Source organism: Patiria miniata, unplaced genomic scaffold, assembly GCF_015706575.1.
Source record: "Patiria miniata isolate m_02_andy unplaced genomic scaffold, ASM1570657v1 HiC_scaffold_7, whole genome shotgun sequence".
Classification (NCBI taxonomy): Eukaryota; Metazoa; Echinodermata; class Asteroidea; order Valvatida; family Asterinidae; genus Patiria; species Patiria miniata.
In genome coordinates, this window is record NW_024037074.1 from 40238922 (window position 1) to 40255370 (window position 16449).

General features: G+C 40.7%; 1 protein-coding gene across 1 annotated transcript in view; it reads left to right on the forward strand.

Annotated features, from left to right (window-relative positions):
- The window catches only part of LOC119718755 (WD repeat-containing and planar cell polarity effector protein fritz homolog), a 35674-nt gene that overhangs the window by 6112 nt on the left and 13113 nt on the right, over positions 1-16449 (forward strand). Inside the window, exons 5-16 of the mRNA XM_038188162.1 lie at positions 66-136; positions 2672-2731; positions 5651-5771; positions 6186-6322; positions 7544-7618; positions 9410-9516; positions 10081-10143; positions 11619-11724; positions 12054-12090; positions 12578-12648; positions 13254-13304; positions 14419-14490. Of these exons, the coding sequence (XP_038044090.1) occupies positions 66-136; positions 2672-2731; positions 5651-5771; positions 6186-6322; positions 7544-7618; positions 9410-9516; positions 10081-10143; positions 11619-11724; positions 12054-12090; positions 12578-12648; positions 13254-13304; positions 14419-14490 (971 nt within the window). The remainder of the gene's footprint in view (positions 1-65; positions 137-2671; positions 2732-5650; positions 5772-6185; positions 6323-7543; positions 7619-9409; positions 9517-10080; positions 10144-11618; positions 11725-12053; positions 12091-12577; positions 12649-13253; positions 13305-14418; positions 14491-16449) is intronic.

The following is a 16449-nucleotide window of genomic DNA, read 5'->3' on the forward strand; positions in this document are numbered from 1 at the left end:
GTAACGTTTTATCTGACATTTTACAGTAAAAGGAACCACCACATGCGTTGTTTTTTGATTATCAGGTAGAGACTTGCTCTGGACACCCAAGAACAGACGACCAGAGAAACTCAGAGACCTACTCAAAGAAGTTGAGGTAGGTTTGTCTGAAGAGTCTGGACTTTTAAAGGGAATATACATCATTTGCTTTTGCTGTAATTTTCAGAAATGGATGGAATTGGGGGGTTGGAAATATATAGCAAATATAGTTACACTGACTTTTTTGAGGTTTTGGGTTCGAAAATGCTATAAAAACCAAGAAAAACAATCATTTTCCTGTAGTCTGGTTCCCTGACTCCATATAAGAAGAAACAGCAGTTTACATACATTTGCGAATTGTAAGGTCAGGGAACCAGTCTAGCTGGCTTGTACCCGTTCATAGGTGTGTAATCGATTGCAAACAAGTGCGATGGTCAATTGGGGCCAGTATTTGAAAAAAAGCCAGTTTTTTCCCAACGCTGGTCGGCCGACCAGCATTGGAAATTGATACAAAAATACCACTTTTCTTGAAAATGACAGTATACCAGGTGCTATGATTTTACAGGATGCTTTACAATGTCATTCACTAACAGTCCAGCAAGGTATTTCAAAATGATTTGGTAGTTTGATTTTTTGATTTTTGCAAATGTTGTATTTTCCCTTTAAATACAACAATTCAAGGGGTTGAACTGCAGCCTCAGAAAATGCGAGCTAATCGCATATTAACATATACCCACCGTTGTTCATGGCAATTGGGCCATGCAAACTGATATGGATAGTGTTTAAATGTATACTGTATTAAAAACGATGTTTCTGATTATGGATTTCTGTAGTTGGCAAAGTATCCTTACTGAAACATCTCGCTAACACTTTTGTTCCCTTTCCAAAGTGCTCTTGGCTCTTGTACATGTGCTGATCATGGGTATTACAGGGGCGGATCCAGGATTTTTTTGGGAGGGGGGGCGCGTCAGATTTTTTTTCTTCCGATTGTTGCGGACAAATAGGTAATGCAGCTTCTTTTTATAATGAATTTTTTTTAGGTTTTTTTTTAACCCCCCCCCCAGCACCTGGTACAGAAACTCTTGTTCAATGCCCCATCCGAAGGACGTGACAGTTCAGATGATACACGCACAAGGATTTATGCTTTCCCAAAATGAAGGCATGCAATAAGCCTCTGTACTGATGATGTCACACTTTGTTAATATGTGTGTGCTTTCCTATGGTGCTCAGTGGACCGTGAACCCCCACTGGCTCCATAGGAAAGTGCACATGAAAACAAAATATGAGGTCATCAATACAGAGGCTTTGACCCCGTTCCCACTTGATCCACCAATTGGGGGATCTGATCCACCTTTTGCCAAATTGCCGGATCAGATCCCCCAATTGGTGGATCAGATCCGGTAATTGTGTGTAGTGGGAACGCTAACCGTTATAAGGTGGATCAGGATCAGATCCACCTTTTCTGATCCACCTCTGGACCAGGATACAGATCCCCCAATTGGTGGATCAGATCCGGCAATTGCCGGATCACGATCAGATGGGAACGCAAAAGGTGGATCAGATCCGGCAATTTGACCTGTTAACATCCGCCCGGTGCACGAGTGGCGTGAAAATGTTGCGGTCTCATGAACGAAGAAACACGTTTTCAGGCGTGTAGCTCATGTGAACATTTTCAGCGTTTACAACATGCACAATAAACAACCGCTGAACTACGGGCTAGCACCGCGCATGCAAAAGCGCATGTGGTATCCTAAAACTACACTATAGGCCTTATTTTTGTTGCGTGTTCGTCCATTACTAAACCTTTTTCATTCCTGAAATTTTACTTATTTTTCTATCCATAAATGACTCTGAGTCCGCACTCACCAAAAGACTTCACTTTGGCACAGAATCATTGAAAAGCTTACGAGTATGCGATGAGAATAGTGCCGATAACGCGGTACGTACGGAGGTGACAAATCTGAAGTATTGATTATAGAAAATTGGAAAATGATGTCGTAGTACATCATGTGACCGTTTCTAACCAATGAGAAGCTTCAGAACCAGGGAATCCCTTATCGATGCATTGGTTTCTGCCGTGATGTCACACGTGAGCGGCTCTGTTGGATTTCACCTTTTAATTTATGCACGCACGGATCCTCTACGGATCCGTGATTTATGTTGGTGAATTCGCGTAATTTTTGTCTGTGAATTCTGATAGTGCTGTTTGAAAACTGACCCATCCTGGCCTAGCATGCAACCATGCAACAATGGCACTCACACAGAGCGCGCGTAATTCCGAACTCAGTGACCTTTCGGACCCAACATTTCCGTACGAAAAGGTGGATCAAGCATAAGTGGGAACGCGACTTGCGGTTTCGTTGCGGTAAGATCTTAAACCACTGTTATAACGATCACACCAAAATGCCGGATCTTGATCCACCTTTTTCCAAATCAAGTGGGAACGCGGTGTTATACTCTCAGGAACACCAACAAGCAATAAATGTTATTGTCTCTCATTAAGTGCTGCCCAAAGTCGACGTTACTTAACATGTGATTGTGTGCAACTTGCACTCCCTGGGAGCCATCAGTCTGGGACCATTAACTTATGTTATATTGAGTTATTATATGAGACAGGCCAATGCTACATAATGCTTCTGTTTGTATCTCATAGGATCTATTGACAAGCCACCAGGTAGTGTTCACAAGATGGAGATCGAGGCGGCAATTCCAGGTAAGTCCAATTAAGGCATTGCCAATATCACTTAGGTGAAATAGGGTACCAGCCAACATTACAAGAAGTATATGCAGATTTATAACTGGTTCTCTGTAGACTTTTGCTGTTAAAGCTATAGTCCATCATTTGCAGCCATCCAAAAAGTAACTGGCGTAATTATTGCTGAAAAACAACCTTGGTTGAAAGATAGTAAGGGAACTAAACTCCCTGTGAAATTATTCTTTCTGGGAAGTTGTCATTTTGAAGTAATCAACGAAAGAAGGCATTTCCAACGGTGATTCTTAAGAAGCACCGTAGGAAAATTTAAATTAGTAGTTTGTTTTGCTATTCAGCGCAGCGCGCACAAGTATTGGAACGACGCACACGCGCGCGCGGTTGTTATAATTCGTCGGATCAGTGCGCGACGTCGCGTATAGCTGCAATCCAAAACAATTCAAAACATTATTTAGTAACTTTTGATTTGAAATTGAGATCTTAGAATGCTGTTTTTCTCAGAATGTACAGCTGAAGCTTAGCTGAAAGTTCATCTGGTTAGTTGCTCAGTATCCTTCATTAGATTTTGAACTCTCTTGTTGCTTCAAACGAACAAAATGCACAAATTACAAATGATGGACTGTAGCTTTAAGCAGTAGTAATCTGTTTGCAGCTGGTTACAGGTATCAAATGCAGCTAGAGTGCTGCAGTGAAATTCAGGGATGTGATTTCTCCGTCTTTTTTCCGGAATTCCGTCTTTTTGGGCCTCAAAAGTCCACCAACGTGAATCATGTGAATCTGTTGAGAAATAGAGGGTAAAATGTGGTAATTATCTACTCATAATGAGTTTTGCTTGCCGAAATCGGACATTACTTCGTTGATCGATATATCTTTTAACACATGCACATATTGAATACCCAATGTGAGAACGAAGTTGAAGAGCATGCGTTGCCGTTAGTGCGATCATGTGATTTTTCACTCGAGTCTGAGGTTGTGATTATTTAGGTCTAGTTCCTGTGTCGGTATTCGCGATGCACGTGTTGCGCTGGTCAAGTGTACAGACTAATATTACTTAGCGTGCACAATGCATGTCATACAGTACAGTACAATCACGTGCATGGGCGTCGCCAGGATTTTTTCTAGATTTTTTTGCCAAAAAAGGCTTGTATTTCTCAACACATTCTCGATTTATCAGTTTTAGAGGGGGGCAGGGACATTCCCCCCCCCCCAACTCATTAAATTTACACCACTTTGTCTTCGCGCCTCTTTTTCTTTTCTTTTTTTTCTTCCTTTTTTCTTCCTTTTTTTTTTTTTTTTTTTTTTTTTTTGTGCTTTTCCAGGGGGGGGGGGGCAAGTGCCCCCCCTTGCCCCCCCCCTCGCGACGCCCATGATCACGTGGATTATGCGCGTTGTTGTTTTACGTGCGTCGGTTCGGAGTACGAGTGTTTGTGTACGTATGCTTCCAACATGGCTGTCGCAAGGAAATTTATCAGTGTGAGAGCTTGATAAAGATGTGAAAAATAAGTTCCGGTGGGAATGGTTTCGGGACTCTGTTATTATTGACGGGCATCAGCATGAATTTCAAGAGTGTTTTGATAAAATAGCAACCGCTGGCAAGTTTTGCAATGTTTGCAATGACATTATCAACTACGCGTCGAGTGGAATGAAATCGCTCGTATCCCATGTGCATGTGAAACACCCAAAGCACATCAAAGCATGGCAAATACGGCGAGGTAACTTGAAAATGCATGGTTCTCAACTTTGAGTACAGAAAAAACTTTATAAGAACAAGAGTACATTTTAACAAATGAAGGAAAATTCTTCTTAAAATTAAAACAAATTCTGCTCCAAAATTTCAGAGGAAAGTGCCCAGTAATCGCCTCAGATTGCACCACAGAGCATCTAAAATCAAAAATTTTCCGGGGCCCTTAAGCGGGCCCCGGACCCCTAGCCGTAATGGCTTCGCGCTTCACGCTCACCAGAGTTTGCACTTCATGCATAACATTTTCAGGTTTTTTGTCACAGACCAATCACATCCCTGAAAATTGGAATAAGGCCTTGTCTACATCACTTGGCCGCAGCCGGCAATTACACATGAGTCTATGGGAAGTAGCTGTAGCGGCTAGCCAGTGGCTTCCATAGGTGCGCATGCTATTTCCCAGCCGTAGCGTGGGACACAGCCTAACACTGGAAGCCAAACTGACATTTGATCAGTTGGTTATATGTGCATTAGAACCAGGTACCCGAGTACCCGGGTACCCGACCGCTGATTTCAGGAACTGGTTCCAGATTATGGGATCATGCAGGTACCCGTAACTAACCTTATATATTTAGTAACGTCTCAGACAATAAAAAAGAAAGGTTTTGAATGTCATTTGTGGAGAATGAAAACCAGGCTACATGGAAAACCAAAACAGATTCACATTGATGACGCTTGCGAAAAACACAATTTTTGCACTGTAAGCTACATGTACTTAGCTCACTGTACACACTTGTACTACGTGTAAAAAAAAACATGTCCTACTTTTGATCCTCAGTAACTCTGTTGTTTACCGATGGAATTGAACCAAAATTTCAGATCATGGAATGCCCACCGACTTGCGGGGTACCGTTTTGCATTGGTACCCCACAAGTTTTTCACGAAATAGATATATGGATTTTACTCAAAAACTAGGAATTTCCAAGGTATGTTGATGTGTCGCAAATGGAAGAGTTTTAGAAAAGGGATGTTAAGTCCGAATTTCAGCCCAGGAAACTAATTCTGGATAAAATAAGAGCATTTTCAAATTAGTGTGCGACATTGCAAAATTTTAGTACACGAGAACAAAAGAAGTACCCCACTTCTATGCCTGTGTAAGGGTGTGTGTGTGGGCGCTGGGTGTATTGTGAGGGGGTATGGTGGATTGGGTCCATAAACACTTTTGTCTTCTTTGGTTTTTGCAGGTCATGCTGAGTAATTGTGTCCTGCTGTCGTTCCAAGTATCGGCGCATAGCGGCGATGTGGAGCGCATTCTCATAGACAAAACGCTACAGGGGAAATTCTGTTCTGAGAACATTAACAGCGGTGAGGAATGTTTGGGATTTGAACAGATTCGGGATTTGAACAGATTCGGGATTTGAACAGATTTGATTTATTCAGGTTGGGATTGGATAGGATTTAAACCTCCATTTAGTGTACCAATGTTTACAAATTGTGTCTAACATTACTGTGGCTTTATGCATGGCAGCCCATATGTAAGTCAGTTTTATGCTGTTTCGCTTAAAAAACCTCACATTTTCAGTGACAAACTGTTCTGTCCCCCATTCACGGGTAGGATCAGTAGGCCCATAATATGGGTCATTCATTTAAGTACATTTTCGCAATGAATTACTTCGGCACAACTATGAAATGTGAGAGTGAAATTAGTCGTTAGATGAGAAAGATTGCACATTTACACATAAAGAAAACTGTGACTGTTTACATTTCTCCTCAACATAGCTGTTGTGACAGACTCCTTCGTTGTTTGTACCTTTCCCGATAAACCCAAACTCGGGTATGCGTACTTCAGTAAGCGACCCTCCTCTGGGCAAGAGACTGGGAAGAAGATGGACAAGATGTCTTCCTACGATCCAAAGGTAAGGAGAGACCTTTTCCTCTGTTGGTAACCAGGATTTCCTAACCCTGCCAGATGCAACACAGTGCAACAGGTGTAAACGTCTGTGGGACCTTGCTGCATTGGGCCATTAACCTAACCCTCCTCAATCCTCCAAAATCCTCCTGCCGGTTTTGGATGATTTTAGAGGATTGAGAATGAATGGCAAAGATGTATCGCTTTTTTTGAGGAGGATGCATTACGTCAAGCCAGTAGGCCATATCCTGCATTGGTTATGTTCAGCCATGCATAAATCAGCCCTATCTTTTTCTTGTATTTCATCCGCACTGCTTCTAAGCGCCATTCGCACTGCCTCAAACCATAGCAGTAATTGGCAGAGGATTGAGGCTGTGGTCATCACCCCCCACAGACTAAATTCAAGAAATAACGGATGATTTTGGAGGATTGAGGCTGAATCCAATTTTTTCTTGGTGGCAATTGGAGGATTTTCCAGGATTGAGGTTGCATCCTTGCCAGAGGGCCTAGGGGGTTAGGGTTAACACCTACCAATTCTGAGACAATGTGAGCTAGTCCCATGGAACAATGCCACTGCTATATCCCATTACAGTTGGCAACAACAGACTCGGAGGTAGTTTGGCTTCGGGACAGTCGACCCGGTTGGATCCTGTTACACTGGGCAGGCTTTTCACTCTTACGAATAGTTACACTCCTGGGTGAAGAGAGGCAATTGTAGTAGAGTGTCTTGCCCAAGGACACAAGCACCAAGTTGCCCGTCAGGGTTTGAACCACGTACCACGGCACTTGTGGTCGAATACAGTAACCACTGGACCACAGCGCTCCACATAACGCCACGTTTCATGGACTGAAAAAAATAAACAAATTCATCGTTCGATCCACAAATGTAATGTAATAGTGGTACTTGTATTGTGTGCACAAAGCCCATAGATGATCCCTCAGTTCATGGACGAATCGTCTCCAAGTGTATAATATTAACTGACATTTATACCAAATAAAAATGGGTCAAACGAGTCTAGGCATGCCTAGTCAGCCTGAGTGTAAAATGTTCAGTTCAGGATGTTATTAAGTATAGTTTATACTTAATGACTCAGTCAATCAGTCACTTAGTTACTCGGTTAGAAGACAATTGGCTATCCCTTGGTGTCTTGCATTATGATCAGTTAGCGGTACAACATTTCTGAAAAGTAAATTATCTTTAAGTTTATTGTTGGTTCTGTATTTTTAGATAACCCATGTAGACCTACCTGGGGTTAAGACCAAACGAGAGAGAAAGCTGTCCGTCAATGTCAGCCAGGAGTGGGTGAGTTGGTCATCCATCTTTAGTTCTTGTCTCTTCATCGTTTACCTATTTACCTAAAATCTGACCCTGGTCAGGACCAGGGTTTAGAGGCTCTACCCGGGTAGCTCATCCGAGATCTATAGCCTACCCATGTAAAACCTGGTGTAAGTGTGAATCCTACACCTTGGGTTCCCGAGTTTGGGGGGACTCGGTTCTGCTTACAGTGGACCTGGGGTCGATTTCACGAAGCACTACGATCGATCGTAACTCAACTTACGAAAAAATAACCCATCGCAACTTATGATGCTTCTTAAAATCGATTTCACGAAACTTACTATGAGTTGAACACATCGTAAGTACCTTGACGACGGTGTGGAACACGTCATAAGTTAAGACGTGTCTGTGGGTCATCGTAAGTTATGAAGTGTCTTTTGGAAGCCAGTTTTACGGCATGACAAGTGAAAAAAAGAAAACCAACATCATGTGATAATGTTCGTTAAATTATCTAAATGTAAATTACTGTTGCGTACATGTGACTTACCTTGACAATTAAGCAGAAAATTCCAGTCAAACAACTGTTTCGAGCATTGTTTTGTCCTCAAATCAACTATTATCGACCGCCATTATGTTTTGCAATTTGAAACTTTTTTTAGAGAAATCTGACGACTCTTTGGTGGTTACTGGAAGACTGTTTCCTGTTCGGATACTACAGACATGAAATAGTCACCGTAATATGCTAAAAAAAAGTTTTGCAATGCATTGCTGTTACTGACGTCTGCACTAGAGGGCAGGAGGTCGTGGGTTCGGGTCCCACCCAAGAGATTTTTTCCAACTTTCACTCGGGAGGTAACACACTGAGTATACAGTGTTTAGAAAATGTCGGTGAAGGGCAAAACCTAATTTGATTTATATCACCCCGACGCAAAATTCCATCTTATAATAGTTTATGCGGTACCCGCTGCTATGTACATCCGATTCGAACCAGCCAACCGATCCCGTTAGCTCGGCGGTCAAGTGGTGAGACGTCTGCACTAGAGGGCAGGAGGTCGTGGGTTCGAGTCCCACCCGAGGGATTTTTTCCAACTTTCACTCGGGAGGTAACACACTGAGAATACAGTGTTTAAAAATGTCGGTGAAGGGCAAAACCTAATTTGATGCATTGCTGTTACGATGAGTTTGGTGAAATGGTTCGTAGGATGCATCGCAGCTAAGATTCATCGCAAGGCTAAGACACGTCGTAACTTTACGATGCATCGTAAGTTACGATGAGTCTCGTGAAATTGACCCCGGTGTTGATTTGAATACGGGTAGGGAAGACAATAGTGTATTTGGCCTTAATCTTTATAGTTATGTTTTTTAACGTGGTGCACTCGGTGGCGCAGTTAACATTTAAGAATTTCTTTAAAGCTGAACAATTTTGATAAACCATTATTATTTCTACTCATGCACCCAACTAGAAGTTTGGCAGAAAATTATTGTCTTTTTGGCGCATTTTTAAAGGGTGCACTGTGCACTTCGGATAAAATCGGAGAATCACACCAAAATAAATTTCTCTGCTAAATTTGTTCATGAACGGGAATGTTTGGAGCCTGATGTGAAATTTCAGGTAAATCTTTTGCTCCAGCAAGGCGCTATAGGCAAAAAATGTAAGTAATAATAATAATAATTATAATACAGTATTTATATTAAAAAAACGCACTATCTCTCAGGGGCCACACCACATTAGGGGACATCAACATTACTTGTATCTTATGTGTTTCAGTAGTGTGAAATATACTTGAAACCTGATTTGTTACTTATATGTGCCCCCAGGTGTTAGTCTGGTGCTGTACTGGCAGGGATGATTCCTCAGCCTGGCCCTGGACTCCTATGACTAGTGACAAAGAGAGGGCTAATGTCTTCCTGTATGCAGTCAATGGGTGAGGCACATATAGCAGTGTTTATATAACTGACATACAGATCCTTGTCATTTGATTGGTGAAACTCACATCACAGGACATTCGTTATTGCTGCCATTCATGCCGGGGCTCAAAAAGTCCCATTCGCCCATGGGGAATGGGAAATACTATGCAACAGTTAGGATCATTCTTGTTCCATGACGCGGTATTTGTGTGCAAATGCATGCTGGTGTGCGCATTCGGCGTTGCGCGTAGCGCGTATTGTTACAAAGAGAGAGCGCTACTAAGTTGTATTGAAACATTTTCGTGAAGGGGTGGTTTGGAAGAGAGAAATACATTTTCCACCAATGTTGAAATAAAAGTTCAAATATATCAAATGACAAGGATCTATATGTCAGTTATATAAAACAAATATTGAGTGGCTTTAAATTGTGAAATGGGAGGAATATTATCGCTCTGTAAAATCTGGACTTTTCCAGTTCACTCGGCTTCGCCTCGTGAATGGAAAAGTGCAGATTTTGTCTTTAAATTGTTCCAAATGAATCAATTTCCAAATACATGTAGTTCTATTTTTTGCTGTTGCAGATCCAAACTGGAAGAGTTGTGTTTTGTCAGCACTGAGTATGAACCTCTGGATGTCACCTTCAGGTATAAAATATCCAGTGTTATTATTATTATTATTATTATTATTAATCATTTCTGGTAATGAAACCAAGGATTCCTCAAAAGCGCCCTAGCCACTGTAAGCTCGCAAGCCTGAAGAAACCTGTGGAGAGAAGACAATGAGAAGAAATTACAGCTTTAGAGGTGGGAGGAAAAGCCCAGAAGAATATTCTGGGGGAAACCCACGGAATCCGGTAGGGACTGAAAAGCCAATCCACATATTGGCCCAGGCGGGACTCGAACCCGGGTCACAGCGGTGGAAGGCAAGGAAAGTACCGCTACGCCAACCTGACTCCCCGTATATACCACATGTATGCAACATACAAACTGTCTGCTGTCAATTAGTCCAAAAGATTTTGTAAACCCAAGAAGTAGGGGGGTTCAATGCCACTCCAGTGGAAACTGGGGGTGCCATTTGTCTTTCCATGGTGTACAAAATATATGGTCGCAGACCAGTAAATAAACTTCCATAGACCCCAGTGGTAAATGCTCCCACTTCAAAAATTCGGGAAAAATACTCACAACTCTCCAAGGTGTTCGAGACACACATCAAATTAAAGCTTATTTCATCATCTTTCATTTTCTTTTCAATTTTCGGGGGGTCAACTGATGACTTTTAGGAGAAATTTTCATCTGAAGATTATCACCCCTGAAAATAGTCCTGAAGCCCATCGCCATTTTGAAAAAACATGCCTACACTCCATTGCAAAATAGAGCGCTTCTAGGGTCCAAATTACACAATGTACATCCAAATTACACAGAACTGCAAGCTCCCAGTTCTGTGCACGGCTTCCACCCATATTTTTTTACAAACCCTCAAGTTCATGGCCCACAGCATGCTCAAATACTGAAGAGTTTGAGGGCATGCAAATCGTGATTTGGCCGGCGTAGGCAATTTCGGACCGATTTACTGGTCTGCACCCATATGGCCTATATCACTAAACAGTAAACACAATATTTGTGGTATTATACTATGGTATTTTTATGACTGCTTTAGGTCTTTGAGAGGGAATGAAAGGATTGTTTTTGCAGACAGACAGTTTTTTTTAATATTTGTTTTGACACCCCTATACACTTACTTGAGAAGTCAAATCGTTGGTCGTTGACATGCACATCTGCGTTGACCTAACCTGTGCGTAGGGTCTACTCTAGACCAGTGGGGATAAAAATATTCAAAACTCTTTAAGAACATTTGAGGTGATGTTCCTGGGGTATGTGAGGAAATGTACCATAGATTTATCAGGTTGTCGTATATAAACGACTAAAATATGTTGCGTGAACCGCTAATCAATTTTCACAGTCTAAAAAACAATGGATACCAACATGGTTTATTTTAAGTGCAAATCATACACAATCCCAGTGGAGTTTACTTTTAGTTCCCGAAATATATCAAAATCAAAATCTCTCTTTACTTTTATCTGCACGTTTACCCTTTGCCTTTGGTCATTGCCTGTTTCCAGTCATAGTCAACCAAGACACATCTATACTTTGGAAGGGGTTTCATCCTCCACGTCCGGAGATTACAACGTAGATACTTGCATTTATGAGTGCTCAAAACAAGGGTATGTTTGTCTTGTGTTTTGGGTTTTCTCTAATTGGTCTACCAGTGTTTTACTATGAATGCATTCCAAGAGCTTTATGAAGTATGTTTACAGTTTTTATAATTTCCCTTTAAAAAATCATTAAGGTAAATGTTATACTTTTCTTGGCAAGAATGTGATTGTGACAATTTCAAATTTTAATTTTTCCTAAAAATCAATATATGAATCTGGAATCAAATCCGAAATTAACCAAATATTTAAAGATTGCCGTCTAAAAATATTAAATAAAACATTTCAATTAATTAACGTTAAACCAAGTCTTTTTGGACAATTCCTGAACATTTTCCCTTGTAGATTCAAAGAGCTACTGTTACTACAATACCACTCAAAGGTAAGCAAACCTTTTTTCATTAGACTGTAATTAAAGCACCAGTGAAAATCGTTACGAATTTGAATAATAGACCAGTGTCACCCTAAGCCAATTTTAGGAGGATCGTGTCGTATTATTCTCCAGAAAAAGAAACAATCCACAGCTTCAGATTTTGTGTGTGGTTTGAAATAAATATCATATCTTTTACATTTTGTACTGATCAGTTGTTGTTTGTAATCATTCTCCTGGCCAGTCAGCTTTTTCTTTGATGTCCGAATACATGGTAATTAGGTACCACTGCTGTTGTTCCAAAGGTCTGAAATTTGTTCCAGACCAATTTAGCATTAAGGGTCAATGGCCCATTAGGACATTTGGACTACAGTTGAATGCAGTCAGTGAGCAAAACAAACATTCTTTCCATAGTTGAAGTCACATTTTATTTTGATTACTCATATCAAATTTAGTATAAAACTCCCCTAACATTTTGTCTGCTACTTTCTTCATTCAGCCAGAGTTGTTGCGCACGGGCGAAACCACTCTGAAGACAAGTTAATCCTGGGCTGTTCAGATGGCAAGTTGGTGAGTGCTTTCATCTTAAGTTTACGGACGAGGAAACTGTAGTTCCAAGACAGCTCTTTCAGTTTTCTGAAAGATCTGCCATTAATAGGGGAATAAATGTTTTGCTTGGCCATTTCAAACACTGTTTTTAAGACCAATTTGGAGAGTCTGCATGCTGATAATGACCTGAGCCGGTTAAACAGTCCAAACAAATCAAAATTATAAATTTCCAACGATTTTGTTTGACAAGTTTACTTCATGTTTTTTAAACACCCCTCTAATTAGTTATTGTATGCCTCTCGCGAGTAATCGTAAACAACTCCTTATATGGCGAAGTGGCGCAGAACGCAGCTGTTCCGGTTTAGTGTGAATTTGTGACTATGAAATACTGACTCATTGTTAGTATTGCGCATGCTGAGTGAGGATTGTGAATGTTCAAAGGGACCAGATTTTCTTAGGAGTTTTCGTGTGACACTGGAAAAGTGTTTAAGACCAGCCAGCCGGTGTTTTATCAACCGTTTAACACCGGGCACTTGACGGGCTCTCGACCAATAGGAATGGATAAACTGTCTTAGGTATTTATGAATGAGTATGAATATTCAGTTTTTTCCTGTAATTTTTTTCAGGTGTTGTATGACGAGAGCAAACGAGTCACTCAGTTCGTACAGTCAGACTTGGTAAGACATTTTCTTAAAAACATTTTTCTGCTGCAGTGTAATAAATTTAACAGCATTGTTTACACCATTTGTTATTTTTACAAATAATGCAGCGTTTCATTTTGAATGAAAAAAACAACAATATTCCGGGGCGACGGAGTTGTCAGTGCTACTGAGTGTACTTTGTTTATTGAAGAAATTACATCTTTAATAATTAACAAACTTAAAGGGTTCATGAAATATATTTTTCTTAGGAACACATTTTCTGCGAAATTTGCACTCCTCTTAAATGTATGAAAACTATTTGACATCTGTATTTGGCTAAGTTGATTGAAAAGTGCACTTCTTTAAACATTAAAAATGTTCCATGCTTTTTCAGACAACTGAGGGCGTTGTTGTTGTAAAGTCATTTCAGGAAGACACTGTTCAGTTTAGGGGTTTTCTGTTGAAATTGTGAACCCAAAATTTGCTCATTGAAAATATTTGTGTGAAAAGTTTGCTCATTGGCTTACTGCCATGTACTGACACTACAATAAATCACCAAAGAAAAGACATTTCACGACAGCAAAATATCTACAATTCTGGCAACTTTTGGTACTGAAATAGCTGTAACATAGAGGTTTCTGCCTGAAATGACATCACATTTTTGCTCATAAATATGGAAATTGTTATTAGCATAAAAACCAAAAAGGCAACAAAATACCATTGAAAATGGCTAAACGAAAATTGAAAATAAGGTTAAATGGGACACAGAGGTGCTTTTTTAAGGACTGCATTAAAAAAATTACATTGCATGGGCCCTTTAAAACCCCTCTCTTGCTGGCAAATTCAGCTACGCCATCACAGCAGTTAAAATCAATGTGACTGTTTTTAACATTTCTTAATTCCCTTCTTAATTTGATATAGCCATGCTTTGACTGGAGGTGACTGATATGCCAGCTGTACCTACCAGTCACCTCTTTTGTCTGTTGATGGAATTTGACTAGTCAGAGTGTTTACAGGAATGTGATCTGACTGTTTACTACTAGTCTGTATACAAATGCACGGCAGGGGAAGTGGAAGAAATGTTTTGACTGTCTGTGACTGATCAAGCCATTAACAAACTTCATGGCTGTTGTTTTTTTCTGTTTGTCAGGTGTCATCCCTGATCACATGGCACCCTGCAGGTAGTCTGGTCCTTGTCTCTGGCAACAAAGGAGAAATTCAGGTAGGCTCACCGTTTATAATCATTGACATCTTTGATGCAGCCTTTTTTTTTTATTTTAAAGGTGTTGTGCCCATTCTTGGAAATCACGCATTCTCGAGAATGGGCATGCACATTCTCGAGAATGGGCGCGCATTCTTAAGAATGAGCGCCCATTCTTAAGAACGAGCACGCGTTCTTAAGAATGAGCGCTCATTCTTAAGATTGGGTGGGAATATCACGTGCACAATTTATGAATTTTGCCCAATCTTAACAAACATTGCACGACATAATTATGTTAAATGAATTGTATAGCGGTTAAAAGGGAAACAATTCATATAAAGAGGAAAGAAAATGTTCTATGCTTCTGTACTCGTATAACTACGATAATTTGAATCATATTAAACCTGTTATTATTGCTTTTTTCTGCCCACTATGGGAAGTTTTGTAATAACGGAGGACTGGGAACTAGTCTGGGAAGTGCTTTGTTTAGGCTAGACAAGTTACAAGTCCCTGCATGTATCATATGCGTGCCACGAGAAAAAAAACGATGTTATGGTGGGATGTGAACAATAAATTGGTGGCAATTTAAATGGGAAATAGCATTAGCACTATGGGATGTCGCAGTATTCATTTCATTCTTCACATTCATCATTCTTACCCCCCCCCCCCCCCCCCCCCCCGCTTTTATTATCCCAAAAATCAGAATTCTTTGCACTAGTATTATTATGTCTCTTATTTTTTCCCGTCCCCCCCCCCCATATCAATACGCCTTTACTTATCATATCCACTCTACTTTTCAGCGCCTTGCGTTGCAACAGTATAATTATTGAGAATCAGTGAACGAGGATTCAGCTAGACTTGCCAAGCGCAGCCGGTGCTCGGCATCGACAAGACCGTTATCTTGTCGCGCATTCTCAAGAATGTGCGCTCAATCTGGAAGAGTTATTTTTTGCCAAGATTGAGCAAGGATCCAGTTGCACATTCTCAAGAATGTGCATGCCCATTCTCGAGAATGCGTGATTTTCAAGAATGGGCACAACAAAGGCATATAGTATCAGTTGCATTTATCTCGAAAAGTAACCTACCAAATTATTATCAAAAAGCTTACATGGATTAAAGATCGTACTGGTACTAAATACCCCGTGAAATTCTGTCTGGCTTGCCATCATTTGGAAGAAATCAAGAAATGGAGGTGATTTCCAATGATCAGTTAACTGATTGACTTGCTATCAACAAAAAATCATTGTGCACATTTTTTCAGTGTTTCCTCGAAAAGTGGTAATATCCACTGAGCTGAAACTTCAACGGGTTAGGTTTTTGAACATTCTTCTTTGGATTTTGAGTTGTGTTATTATCAGAAACGAACCAAATGCATGAAGGGCAAATGATCCTATATGCCTTTAAACTGAAATCGAGTGACACACATAACCTGGTTGGAGACAACAAAAGATTGTAATTTTCATTTTGTCAAACAGAACCGTAAAATTATTGGGGTGCTGTGGTCCAGTGGTTATGGTGTTCGACTCGTGTGCCGTGGTGCATGGGTTCAAATCCTGACCGTGGGGACATGGTGCTTGCGCTCCTCAGCAAGGCGCTTTACCATTATTGCTTCGTCCTTCGGATGGGACGTGAAGCCGTAGGTCCTGTGTGTTGTGTAATGCATGTTAAAGAACCCAGTGACACTTATCGCTAAAGAGAAGGGGTTTGCCCCGGTGTTTCTGGCAGTGGCTGCTTAATGCGCCGCAGCACCTTGTAAACCATTATAAAGGTGCTACATAATGGTTCTCATATTTCTCATGTACTTCATTTACCTGTCTCTAGTAATAGACATAATTTCCAGCGCCTTGAGTACCTAATTGTTGGTAGATACGTGCGCTATATAAGACTTCGGTATTATTAATGTGAGCAACAGGTGTACAGCGACTATATGTTCGAGTCCCTCCCAGTGTTCTCTCCCAACTCTCTCTTTGTGACTGATAG